At 46.4% G+C, this 12,781-nt stretch overlaps 1 protein-coding gene across 3 annotated transcripts in view; it reads right to left on the bottom strand.

Moving 5' to 3' along the window:
- The window catches only part of FBXW7 (F-box and WD repeat domain containing 7), a 191,559-nt gene that overhangs the window by 32,087 nt on the left and 146,691 nt on the right, over positions 1 to 12,781 (bottom strand). The window contains exon 1 of one of the 3 annotated variants that reach the window (XM_056333990.1): positions 1,365 to 1,598. The exons of the other annotated variants lie outside the window; for them this stretch is intronic. Coding sequence (XP_056189965.1) covers positions 1,365 to 1,520 — 156 coding nt within the window. The 5' untranslated portion in view covers positions 1,521 to 1,598. Of the gene's footprint in view, positions 1 to 1,364; positions 1,599 to 12,781 lie in introns of those variants that run through there. 3 annotated transcript variants of the gene reach the window in all.

Here is a 12,781-nt window from a genome sequence, read left to right as displayed (position 1 = left end):
ACTCTACCTATCTAAAAAGAGAACACCACAAAACCCCAGGAATCTCTAAAGCTTGCGGTCCATATACTTTTGTTGTGGTTTGGGTGGGTGGTTTTTTTCGTTTGGTGTTTTTTTGTTGTTTTGGTTTTGGTTTTTTGGTTTGTTTTTTTACTTTTCAAATACCTTTATGGCCTTCCCCCAAAACAGTCACTGAAGATCTTGTGTTTTGCTTCTATAATGATTGCACAGGAAAAGCGATCGGAGATTAACTAGTCTTGTTTTGACAGCAATGGCTACGAGGCAACCCAAAGAGCTTGCCTTGTAGCCGTGTTTCCTTGCTCCTGCCTCACGCGGGACGCTCCCCAGCAGCATCTCACCAGAGCAGCATTCAGCCAGGAGCGCCCCGAGCGCCGCCGAACCACCACCCTCACCCCTGCCGCTTCCCCACGCCCCGGGAGGAGCAGCCCCCTGTGCCCCTCCCCCCATGAAAACCAGTTGTAAGCACCACTGGAAAATAACGGGTACCATCTTTTATCACTGTGCTAGGCAGGCAAAGCATCAAAATTACTGGAAGCGTAAGGAAGATGTTTGAACATAAATCTCAATATCTGATGATAGACTTTTCAGAAAGGATTCTTCTTGATAAAGGGAAAATTTTATTTATTTCCAGTTTGCCTTTCTGAGAGGTTACCATCACCACCGTATTCCTCTTCTGCTTCCCATGAGAGGGAGATGCAGTCTTCCCAAAGCACACCTTGAAAATTAGGAGTACGAAGCCTGCAGCAACACAAGCTGCTACAGTAATTTACTCTTTTGCATTAGCAAGGAAAACAATATGCAGATTTCTGTTCCGTTGCCTAATAGTGATTTCACCCAGTTCTTCTGGTTGTTTTTTGATTTTTTTTTTTCAGGTATTTTAGGGAACTTTCTCCCGGGGTCCACCACACGGACAGGCTTTCAGCATCTCAGAAGGTGCTAAGTAAATACACGGTCAAAAAACGTCATTTAACCATACGCAGAAGATAAAACTTTCTCTAGTGACAAGATTTAAACGTCGGTAAGGGATCTGTGTAACCGAAAAACAGAAACCGCCGAGCAAACATCCCCATCAATATTTAATCTGTCGCTAGGAGAACACAACTCCTCCAGACAACGTTTGTTTGTCGAAATAACTGAGATTGCAGTATATAAAAAAAAAAATTAAAGGGGGGGTGTGGGGTGTGGGGGGGGGCGGCAAACTGTATTCCGCATCGCCGCCCGCCACCCAGCGCCCTCCCGGCAGCACACTGCAGCGGCAGCCCCGCGGACCCCGGCCCCCCCCGCCCCCCCCGTGTTCCCCCCCCCCTCCGCGGGGGCGCAGCCGGGCGCGGGGGGCGCCCACTCACTTTGTAGAAGATCATCTTGAGGGTGCCGTAGAAGCCCATGGTGTCGGCGCGCTTCCCCTTGCGCGGCTGCGGCGCGCCGCGGGCCCGGCGGCCGGGCAGGCGCTGGCAGTACAGCCCCTTCTCCGGCAGGTAGGTCACCGCCTCCCGCGCCGACATGCTCGGGCACGGCGGGCGGCGGCGGCGCGGCTCGGCCCGGCTCGCCTCGGCCCTGCCCTGCCTGCGCCGTGCGGAGCCCCGCTGCCCCTGCCCGCCCGGCTCCCCCTGCCCGCCCCTGCGCCCGCCCCCCGCCTCTCCCCGCCTCCCCCCGCGCCCGCCCCGTCCCTCCCTCCCCGCCCGCCTCCGCAGCGGCGGCGCGGCACTGCGGGCTGGGCAGCCCCCGGGCAGCCCCCTCCCCGGCAGCGCGGCCAGGGCGGGGGCACAGCGCGGCGGGCACAGCGCGGCGGGGGCCGGGGCCGTTCCCGGCCCGCCCCGTCCCCCAACCGCCCAGCGGCCGCGGCCCCCCGAGCCTCGCTCGCCCCCCCCCCCGCGCCACACGCTTCACGGTCCCGCAAGCGGGAGCAAAACAAGCTCATTTCCACTAATTATCATTACACCGGCGCCCGCGGCCAGCCGGGCCGGACCCGCACGTGACCGCATTCCGCGGACGGGCGCAAACGAGTCCTCCGGCAGCGCGGTTCCTTTCGGAATCGGCTGAAATCCGCCACCACAGCCCTGCCGGGGCAGGCACCCTCGCTGGGCTGAACAACAGCGCGCCCGGGCTCCGAGGGCTGGGGGTCCCGGAGCCCCGAACCCGGCCCTGGCGCGGTACACGGTAACGCACGGCTGCCCGGCCCGGCCGCGGGGAGCTGCGGAGGCAGGAGCGGGGCCCGGGCTTCCCCCCGAGGCGGGCACCCCCCCCGCTTCCCCGCTCAAGGCAGCCCGCAGGTGGCACCAGGCTCCTAGCCGGGCTGCAGCCCTCGGTGCCCCCGCCCGCTCCCCCAGCGGCACGGCAAGCCCTGGGGGGTCGCTGCTCCCGAACGCTCCCCGGTCATCCCCTACCCCGCGCACATCAACAAATCTGCTCCGTTCACCCTGACGGTTCGATTCAAGGGCACTGAAGTTCCTGACGTATGGTTAGGCTCCCAGACTGATACCTGCAACACGCACAGCAGCTAGGCAGCTTTTCCTATTTTATTATTTTTTTTTTCAGTTTCTATACAGACAACTCAAATAAGAGACTCCAGCTTCTGCAGTTTTCCCTTGTTTCCCCCCCGCCAAGTTCTCTGTCCAAGTTCAGAGCAGAGCGTACCCACAGCACGACCCGAAGCCGCAGCATCCCCTGACCATTTTCCGCAGGTGCGGTGGGTGCTGGGCAGCCCTCCAGACCGATGCACTCACACAGAAGCAAACTCATAGTCAGTGCCTGTTGACCTGAGGGGAAACCATCTTTATCTTGCAAAATAGTACAAGAAAAGTAGAAAAACCCACGCAGCTGAAGGAGTGGAATTGCTTTCCCCACAACCTTCAGTACTTAAAAAAAAACCTCTCACATGTATTAGTACTTTAGCACGCCAGGTGTTAGCACACTAAGGTACAGCAAAATCACTACCCCCACAGCACACAGGATCCTGCTTCTACATGGTTTTACGTATCTCCCATCCAACACTGAGTCCTCGTAGTCTTTTTCTACTGAAAATGGTTCTGCCCATCACATCTTGGCATTTATGCCATTATCCATTAAACTGCAGTGCTGTATATTTTATGAGAACAAAATGGTCTTGAGTTGACTTCATACCTCAGATATGAACAGAGCTGTACATATCCCGGGAGACTATTACTGTCTTCCTTTGCTAGCACATCACATGCAAAGGGGAAGGAAAAAACCCCATAGGCTGCATATACACATTAAATAATCACAGGAAGCGAATTAATACCCAAATCATCAGGGTAAGAAAGAATTCCAACATTACTGCTGTGGGGATTCAGAAGTACTTTCTATACATGCATGCATAATGCCCTGTAATGTTCGCAGCTATCTGTGAGCGCACTTGACGCAAAGGGGGGATGGGGATGGGATGATGATGGCTACTCTTCCTCCAGCATCGCAGCAGGCACTGGCGGGCAATCCTCAGGGATCAGCCTCTCCCCCAGCCCAAAGACAAACCTAACCTGACAGCACAACTAGATTTATCTTTCGAACAAAATGTGCTTCCGAGTAAGCAGTCAATGAGTTGAGTAATTAGAAATTATTATTTTCCTCTCTTTCTGAGTAGCAGTATTGCCAATTCCTTCTCTTTCGATAATGACTGGCAGATATTCTCTCATGGTAAAAAACTACCGACTTAGCTGCTTATCTCTTTGCTTCAGTCAGGACCCCAACAATCTTTTGCTAGTGGTAGAAAACTTGGTATATCAAGTATTTATTATGCACAAAAGGTTTGGGGGTTTTCATGATTTTAGATACAGATACCACAGACAGATTTTGACATTTGAACAGTGACCATCTTTCATCTAGCAGTCTGCCTTTCTCGGAGCAAGAGACAAAAACTGCATATGGATATGGCTCTCACTTATTCAGTATTTTTCTCTAGGGTGGTACCAATTCCCATTCTCTACAAAGAATCATCGCCTCTACCTCAAATTAAGTTTGATAGTCTCCGGGTAGTTGCAGGACTACTCTAGCTGGGTGTCTGTTCTCCCCCAAAACGCTGAACCACGGCCTGGGCACCCTATAGTCAGCGGTGAGGAACCCATCCACCAGAGGCTAAGGGCACCTCCTCTTAGGCTCCCACTCTAAATCTCCGTGTAGAAATGGCTTTATCTCTCTCCCTTGACCTTGAGAACTCCCCCTGTACTTGGGAAAGTTTAGTACTAGTCATGAATACACCACACTCTCAATTGTAAGAAATTGCTTAAGGCTTTGCAAACGTAGCAGGGAACTGCCCGACCCGGGAAGACAGAGCAGGGCTGCAGGTCACGCAGCTTCACCTTGCACCTTCTCAGAAAACACAACAGTGGAGGAACAAGACTTCAACCCCTCAGATGCTTTTGAAAGCCTGACAGAAAGTAGCATGGTTTACATCTCTCCTGACATTTGCAATAATATTTATTGCAGTAACTTAATACTGTCTAAGAATACTTACTGGTATAAAGTAAATGCTCATCACAAATTAAGGTACACTAAGGAAGACCATAGTTCATAAAGCAATGTTAAGAGAAAAATCCAAAGTTGCCATGTTTCTGTCCCTATTTGATATATTCAGCTTCAAAGGGTGGTTTTAGTTTGTTTAAGCTGAGGATAATTTTTCAAGTTTTTAAAACCACAAAAAGCATACAATTCATGACATTTAGAAAAACGTCTACACCAAAATTACATAGTTTACAGTGGACACAAGTCCAATCTTATTTCCCGTCAGTACTGCCAGCTCTTAATTAATAAAAATTCACACCATCCAATTCTTTTCCTGTTGGCAACATTTCTAGCACCTTTACCAGTTTGTCATGTGGCATGCTGTAATTAAGACCGTCTATTACTTCTAATGAAAGACTAGAATGAATTACAGAAATCACCCGCAGAGCTATATAATCCCCAGAAGAACGGAGACTACAGTGCAACAGACCAAAGTAACAACATTTTTGGTTTTTTATTGGAGAAACATTTTTGAGCGGAGAGACCACAGGACGGTCTGGTTGTGGTAATGGCCAGTCAGCATTTTGGAAGCACACTGGTGCTTAAACCACGGAATGCAAAAACTGTAATTGGCATTTCACGTACACATATGTGCGTTAGGAGCATAATGTGTGCAGGAGGAACTGTGGAGCAATATGGTTTGGTATCTCCATTAATATTGGTAAATGCATCATTCAATACAGTGCCAGAAGGGATTCTGTGTACTCTGCACATTTAAGCAGACGTTTAGCAGGCTGCCTCCTTTAGAAACATTTCAGAGGGGTTTTTGTGTGTTGTCTAATAGGATTGTGTTTTTTTCCACCCAGGAAACCAAACACCCTAATCAAGTGGGGCCAGATCCTTAGCTGCACAAGATCTACCCTGGAGACAGCAAAGATGACCTGGGAAGGAGAGTCACGCTTAGTTATTTTTCCCTTTCTCCTATTTGGACCCACTTAGGTTTTAAACACTTCCCTTCTGCTTGGTAATCTAGTTTGGGCAGCTGCAGCAGCCAGCACTTTGTCTTCTGTATTCGACCTCTTCATCAGACCACATACTTCATCTAATTTGCCAAATGCTCCCATTCAGGCAAGAATCTGGCCCCACAGAGAGGTACTTCTGCCATCTGCTTTAGACATTTAACTACAGTTTAGCTTAGCACACCTACATTTAGAAGCCTGAGTTCCCCATTCAGGCAATGAGAAAGGCAGATGCTAGAGTCCAACTCGTATAGAAAAGGAGAAAAAAACGCCATATGATAGCAAGTGTTAAATATGTTCCAAAGTAATTCAGGGCAAGCCTTTCCTCTAAAAAGGGCACCACGATTACAGTCAGATCTTTTTCTTTTCAAACGTATTACAAAATGAAACGAGTGACACACGGGGATCTTGGAAATGCCATGTTCTCATGGTTTCTCCTAGTTCAGCTTGGACTAGGCAATGACCTTAAGGCTGTCGCTAATTTGAGATTCATTAGCATGCATCTTAGGTGCTGAGCTGCAGCGATTTTGTGGGTAAATTCCGTACCTGCGGGCAAAGCGAGGCAGTTTTAGGACATTGACCAATTAAGGAAAAGTAGTATTTGGATAACAGACAAAGTTCAAGGGCACAGCGTATGATGCACCTTATCACGGAGGTATAACGTGTGTTTATGTAGAATACACAATTAGTATTGCTGCAACAGAACAGACTCGAAGAAATGAATTTAAGTGCACCAGTTTGTGACCAACAGCTGCTACGCTCCGAATATGACTAAGAACAAATGCAACTTGGCTCCCTGGAAGGAGTTTAGATGGAGGAATTTTTACTCAATTTACTTGTAATGCCTGCAGCAGGTTTAGAGAGATCCACTCCAGCATTTGCCTCAACACAGTTACGGAAATTTAAGCTTACGATGTTGTGTAGAACAAGTCAGACACAACCCTGCATGTTGCAATGTGCACTGATCAGTAGCTTACTGATCAATGACATGTTTTTGTATTATCGATGAACCTAAGGTTTGGGATGAAGGACAGAAAGCAACAGGAACTCTATCTATCACGGGAGGAAGGACACACAGAGGCGCTACAGTAAATTGCACCAAGTCTTCTAAAGCTTACTTAAACCGAGTGGAGAATACATATTAAAAAGTATGATAGGTACTACTGGATTGGTTTACCTATTGTATAATGTCTCTTGGCAAAGCATTTTGAAGACTGCTTTCAAACTGAAATTACCCACGCATTAGTATTGTTCATTTCCATGCAAAGAAAGGTACTGTAGTGAAACAAGATTGTAAATAGCCCCTAAGATTTGTTTTTGCAGGGAAAGAAATAGCATAGATAGCAACTGAAAAATCAAATTAGTATTTATTAAAAAATCTTCGTTTTACTAAAATAGTATGAACTTTGATTATAAATACTGTTTTTAAAGGTATATATCTGTAGCAGAGATTTCCCATAAACCACTTCCTTCTAACATTTGCCTTTAAAAAAAATATTGTTTTATGTATCAAAAAGTGTGCTATTTAATGGCTGAAAAAATAGCTTTGAGAAGGATTTATACATGAAGTGTGTAACAGACCTCAGCTTTGGATGTTTAGAATAAACCTCAGATTATGTTTTAAGAGCAGGGAGACTGCAAAGACCGGCTTAATGTAATATGGCATCACTGTGCCTCCAGCAGAGCAGAACTCCTCTCTGAAGGTCATACAGCCTTGTCCTCTTTGTTGGTTCCCTGTAGTTGGGCACAGAACTTGCAACATAAGCTTCGATGGTTAGGTTATTTTAAAGCAGTGCAGCCAACGCTGTCATACACCTGTTTATGAAGGGGACAGTTCCATGCACCGGTTTTGGTGGCAACACCAGCTTAAAAGATGTCCCAGTCTCACCTGCTCATTCCCACCCCTGAAAGGCTCTCACCCTTATTTCTGCAGGAACAAACACTTGTAGAAACGTTCTGTGAACCAGATTCATTAACTGATGTGGGGTGAGGAGAAATAGGGTTTTTTCTTTTTTTTGTGGGTTGTTTTTTTTTTTTTTCTGTGTGTGGTTGGTTGGTTGGTTTTTTGAACCAGTTACCAATTTAATTTTCCACCATGCCCTCAGAAACAACTGCGCCAGCAGAAGCAAATGAGCAATTCCAGGCAGGACACAAACTTCTTGAGCCAGCTACACCACTGAGAAAAAGGTATGAGGAACTGTGACCTGAGTGCCCCATGCAGAGACTATAAGCCTATTATTTACACCTTGAGGCATCACTCCCTTGGCTATAGTTTGATGTGCATTTATGCATTTAAGCCAGCACAGCCACTGAAAAAAAAAAAACCCCACAATGGTCCCTGCACCCATGGCTGCCCTTGGCCATTCATTTCTGTGCTTGCATCACCTTCTCAGGTGTGCCACCACACCTTTCATTGTATGGCTGTGTGGTCAACCAGGGTGGCAACGGACCTAGGGACACTTTTTTTGCTGGGCTATTTTTCAGCCAGGTCAGATTCCCCATCTCCCTCACTGCATGGCCACACAGATATCTGTGCCAGCATAACAAAAGGTACGGCCTGCTGTCCTTTCTAACCGCCCCAAATCCCCAGAAGAGCTATCTTAAGTGCTTGCTGAACTACAACCTTAGGTGAAATGGCAAGGAACTGGAGTGTGGACTTTGTCCTCTCAGCCCAGGGGGCTGTATTATTATCACAGAGCGACTTAGTTGCATTGAAAAACATACTTAAGTCTCTGTCAAATGGAAATGAACACTCAAATATTAAAGTTTTACCATAAAACAAGCACAAGGTGAACCACAGGCAGGGAGTATAATGTCAGCCTTCCTTAAACATGTCATGTTAAAACTCCAGGGAGCTTGTCTCATCAGAACTGTGTATTATTTCACTTAAAAAAAAAAAAATAATAATTTCTTCCCAAAGCATTTTTTTCTTGTTAAAGAAAAGCATAAATGAAAACAAGAGTATCAGTGGAGCTAGGCTTCATGTTGCTCTTAATTCCCCGTGACAGTAACCACATGCAAGTTTCCTTCAGAGAAATCTTGTATGGTTTGTTTTAAAACTAGCAATATTATCATACAATAAACGTTTTTCATAATGCATACCCTTAAAGAGCAGAGTTAAGGTTGCTAATGCAACCTGCACCTTCATGTACTTGACTCCTTTCCGTGCAACAGGAACATTAGGAGTTGCTTTTTGTGTTTTGTTTCTACACAGTATTGTTACATTATTTGTTTTTCAAAGGGAGAAGGTGGTATTCCATGCAATGTGTCTTGCAAAACATTCACTAATGGCAGCAGATCTTCCTAAGAACTGCGTCTCCATTCATTGTGCTCCTATTAAAGTTAACTGTAATCTATTTATTATATGATTAAAGTTAATATATTGTAAGATGAATTCTATTTATAGATGCAGTAATAGCTGTGCTAATCACTCAAGTTCACATTGAACCAGGCTGTGCTTTTGAGACACAGCAGCAGTTGCTTCAGAGACCAAAGTACCTTCCTGCATTTCCCGAGATGACCTTGCATGCTACATCCTCCGCCAGCCTGGGCAGCAGCACACAGGTTGCTGTGGCCAGCCAGCCTGGTGTCACCCTGGCCCTGCTGCACAGCCCCTGCAACCTGCTGGCACCCACGCTTGCTCTGCGGAGGACTGCATCCCACCCGGGTGCCTCGCGTGGCCTGCCCCCTACACACCACTGAAGCCAAGGGCAGTGGCTGCCACACCAGCAGCTCGATGCCACTTGAGCACAGGATACTCGGTTTGGAGCCATACAATGATAGCGGTCCACACCTTACCCTTTGGGCACTTAGACAGTCATTTTCTGAAATACCACCTCTGGGCTCCATTTTTAGTAATCTTCTCTTACGCTCCTAGTATAGTAATTTCACAGATTCTGCCTGTGACGTAGTCCATAAAGTCAGAAAACCACGCGCTTGAAACTGTTCTTAAATCCTATCTTAAATCCAAAGCACAAGCACTTCTTGCTGATCAACAGATGATGACCACAATATCAAAAAACCCCCGAACCAAACAACCCTAATGGGGATCAGTTCCTTTTTTCAGTATTTCAACCTCAGAGCTGAGTTGGTTTTGTTTATATTGACAAGAACATTTCCAAATTGCTGAAGTGTGCATTTCTGCTTTTGAACACCAGTGGTCAAACTGTTTTCACTCAAATAAGCAGGTTGAGAAATCACCTTTGTATAGAAAAAGAAAAGTCTGCTTGGACTGGGAAGGCCTTCCAAAAATGTCTGTCCTTCACATCGAATACAAATAGAACACTGGTCCCTACTGCCTATTCTCTGTTAAGTTTTCCTTTTTTGTTTTCCTTGGAGACAGCTTAATTGTGATTGTGAAGAAAAATGCTTATTTACCTGGAGTAATCTATAGAAATCTGTTTACAAAATAGTATCTGTCCTTCATTTGTGGTATGTGAGAATAAGGGGTTAGTGGTGAGCCTTTCGGCTACAGACAGAAGAATTCCTGGAATTATAGATTATACCAGAAGGATTTAAGAAGAATTTGAAGAAAAAACTATTACAAATGTCAAATCTCTTTTCCTACCTGCATTACCTGAAGAGAGTATAAAGGTTACAAACCCAAGCATTCAAAGGAGTTTGAAATGACAGGTGTTAAGATGCTTTTACTCCTAAAAAGCTGCTTACCAAGACAGCCCTGTGTATGGTGCATACCAAGTAAAACAGATTCTGCAGAAAAAACAGCGTCTGAGGTTGTAGTTTAAGATACGTCATTACACACTTGTGTACTCGCATCTACCGACTTGTGCACATGCATCAAGTTTGCAAAGGCAGACTTGCAAATGTTTCAGGCATGGCACCCTGACCGGATTTTAAAACCTCAAGGGAATTTAATTTCCCCCCTATCATCTGGCAACACAGCTGACTCCCTGGTCGGTGTGGCATGGAACAGCCTGCGCCCCCACGTGATGTCCCACTGCTGCAGGTAACCAGCGCTGAGGACCGCAGCAGAACGCCACCCTCGGTGCAACAGCACTAGAGAAGATGAAACACGATGTGCCAGCCAGTTTCAGGGCAGTCTGCTGATAGCGGAAGGATAGGACCCACGAATCTCAGCTTCAGAGAGGAGCTTGTCTTGTTGCGTGTGTATCAATCTCCTTTGCTCCCCTCTCGCTTCCCCACCCTCGCTTCTCTGTGATCACCAGCCCCAGGGTCCTCCATTCCCCCGCCCTCTGCTCCCTGTATCAATGACTCCTCCTGCCCTCCCCGCAGCATCTCCGTCTAACAAGACTTACTGTCCCACCTTATTACTCCTTCCCTTTTCCATCCTCCTCCATGTGTTCTCCTTCCCTGGAATTCAGGGGAAGCATTCTTCTACACAATGCCCAAGCATCAACAAGGCGGGGTGTGTCTGGACTGCAGGGCACAGAGGATATTTGGCTTTTTCCCCCCCATACCTGGCCACATCTGGAGCAGCTGGCAGCTGCCACTACGGGGAAGGGGCAGCTCTGCCCACATCGCTGTTGGCTACGGCACGCTTGGTGAGCCCAGGGGAAGGGTTCAGGTCCCTCTGCTCAGTGCTGTGACCAGGTGGGATGCAGACTTCTCACCACCCAAAGTGTTTCTGACACACGCAAATGGTCATTTTTCCATGACACACGCTGTGCCCTACCGGTAAGTGACAGCAGCCGTTATAAAGGGGACAATTACACATTATAGCTGCTTGGTCCGGCTTCGCTCTCTCACCACAACCCATGCCTACGGTGGAGCAAAGATAAGGGGATTCACTCCCCTTCCAGGAACCCTCATGATCTATTGCCATGACAACTCTCCCCTCTCCAGAGGCCTGGGGGAGCCATGAGAGCTGGTTTCTCCCGAGTCCGAGCACATTTTTCTGGCCGTAGGGGAATCGTTGCCAAACCTTTGCACAGCAGAAAGGAATGCCAGGCACGCCGGGGTCACACCAGATGCTTTGAAGCCTTGCTAACCCACTGTCATTAACCTTACGCTGTGCAATTTCACATCAAAAAGGGCTGCAGGCCAGCAAACCTGCCCCACCTGCACAAATGCTTCCCTGCACAGGTGCTTCCAGGCTAGAAACCATGCAAGGTGCTCACCCACCCCTGCAGGAAACCTAGCACCGCATTATTTAGGATAAGCTGCCCCTCATCCAGGTGGGAGAAATGAGAATTGCTGAGCTTTTTTTTTTTTTTTTTACATTAAAACTCGCATTATTTAGATAAGATTAGGGGTAGATACTTCTAACACATTTGAGGACAAACCAGATATTTATAACAGAGATAGAGAATGCAAAAAGTATGAAATAAGGTGGCACATTTTGTAACGTTTCCGAGAGATTTCCAAACAGTGCTACCTGTATGAAACCTAAGAACCACAAATAGAAAAGAAAATGGCCATAGCTGTCCACCGTTGTGTCTAAGCTTCTTTGGGGAAACCATTTTGTTCAGTAAAAGCTTATGCACCCCTTATCAAGCCATAATATTTATACTTGAATTAAAAAAATGTAAGTCAACCCCCTCCATTTTTACCCTCAAGGAAAACTGCCTGTTGCAACCTTTACACAACCTCAGCCATCACATATTTAACCATTTCTCCAACACTTGCCAGTTCAGTGTGATGCAACTGATGCATTCCCTAAACCAGTCAATTCACTGCGGAATAAATAGCAAGTCAGTTATCTAAATTCCTGGGTTTTGAAACTTACAATTTCTTTATTTATAGACAGGATGGAGAAAATTAGAGATTTCAGAAATTTTTGGCTTGCTGTTCCATTCACTTGTAACCACAAAATTAGATGGCAACCATGGTTTTAGTTTGTAATGTTTTGGAGACTCTTAGTATTTCACAAATCCAATTACTGAAGGAAACGTAGCCCATCAAATGTTACTGACTTACCAAAAAGATGAAACCAATGAAATACTACAAAGCAAAATGTCTATAGGAGTAGTCCAAGTCACCATGTGGTTGACTGTATGGGGAAGTTATTATTTGCATCAGAAACTATTTTAATATTCTAGAAAGATGCAAAATGCCACAAAACTATTACTTGAAATTAGTACATGAGAAGAGGGATTAAAGATGCTGCAATAAAGCCTGTCCAAATGTACGTCCTAATTCCTATTCCTTCTCTTTTGCTGAAAGCAACTGCTAAAGCATGTTATTAGCTGTAACATTGCTAAAGTGATGCCAGCAATGTTCTGACAAATCTCTAGGGTTGTTTTTTTTTGCCCACTTTCCTTTTATTATCATTTTCCATCTCTAATATTCAATCAGTGCCAAACTGGTTT

The sequence above is a fragment of the Falco biarmicus genome, chromosome 1 (assembly GCF_023638135.1).
Source record: "Falco biarmicus isolate bFalBia1 chromosome 1, bFalBia1.pri, whole genome shotgun sequence".
NCBI classification, from domain to species: Eukaryota; Metazoa; Chordata; class Aves; order Falconiformes; family Falconidae; genus Falco; species Falco biarmicus.
Note: the sequence above shows the minus strand (reverse complement) of the source record. Positions and strands in the feature narration are given on the sequence as shown.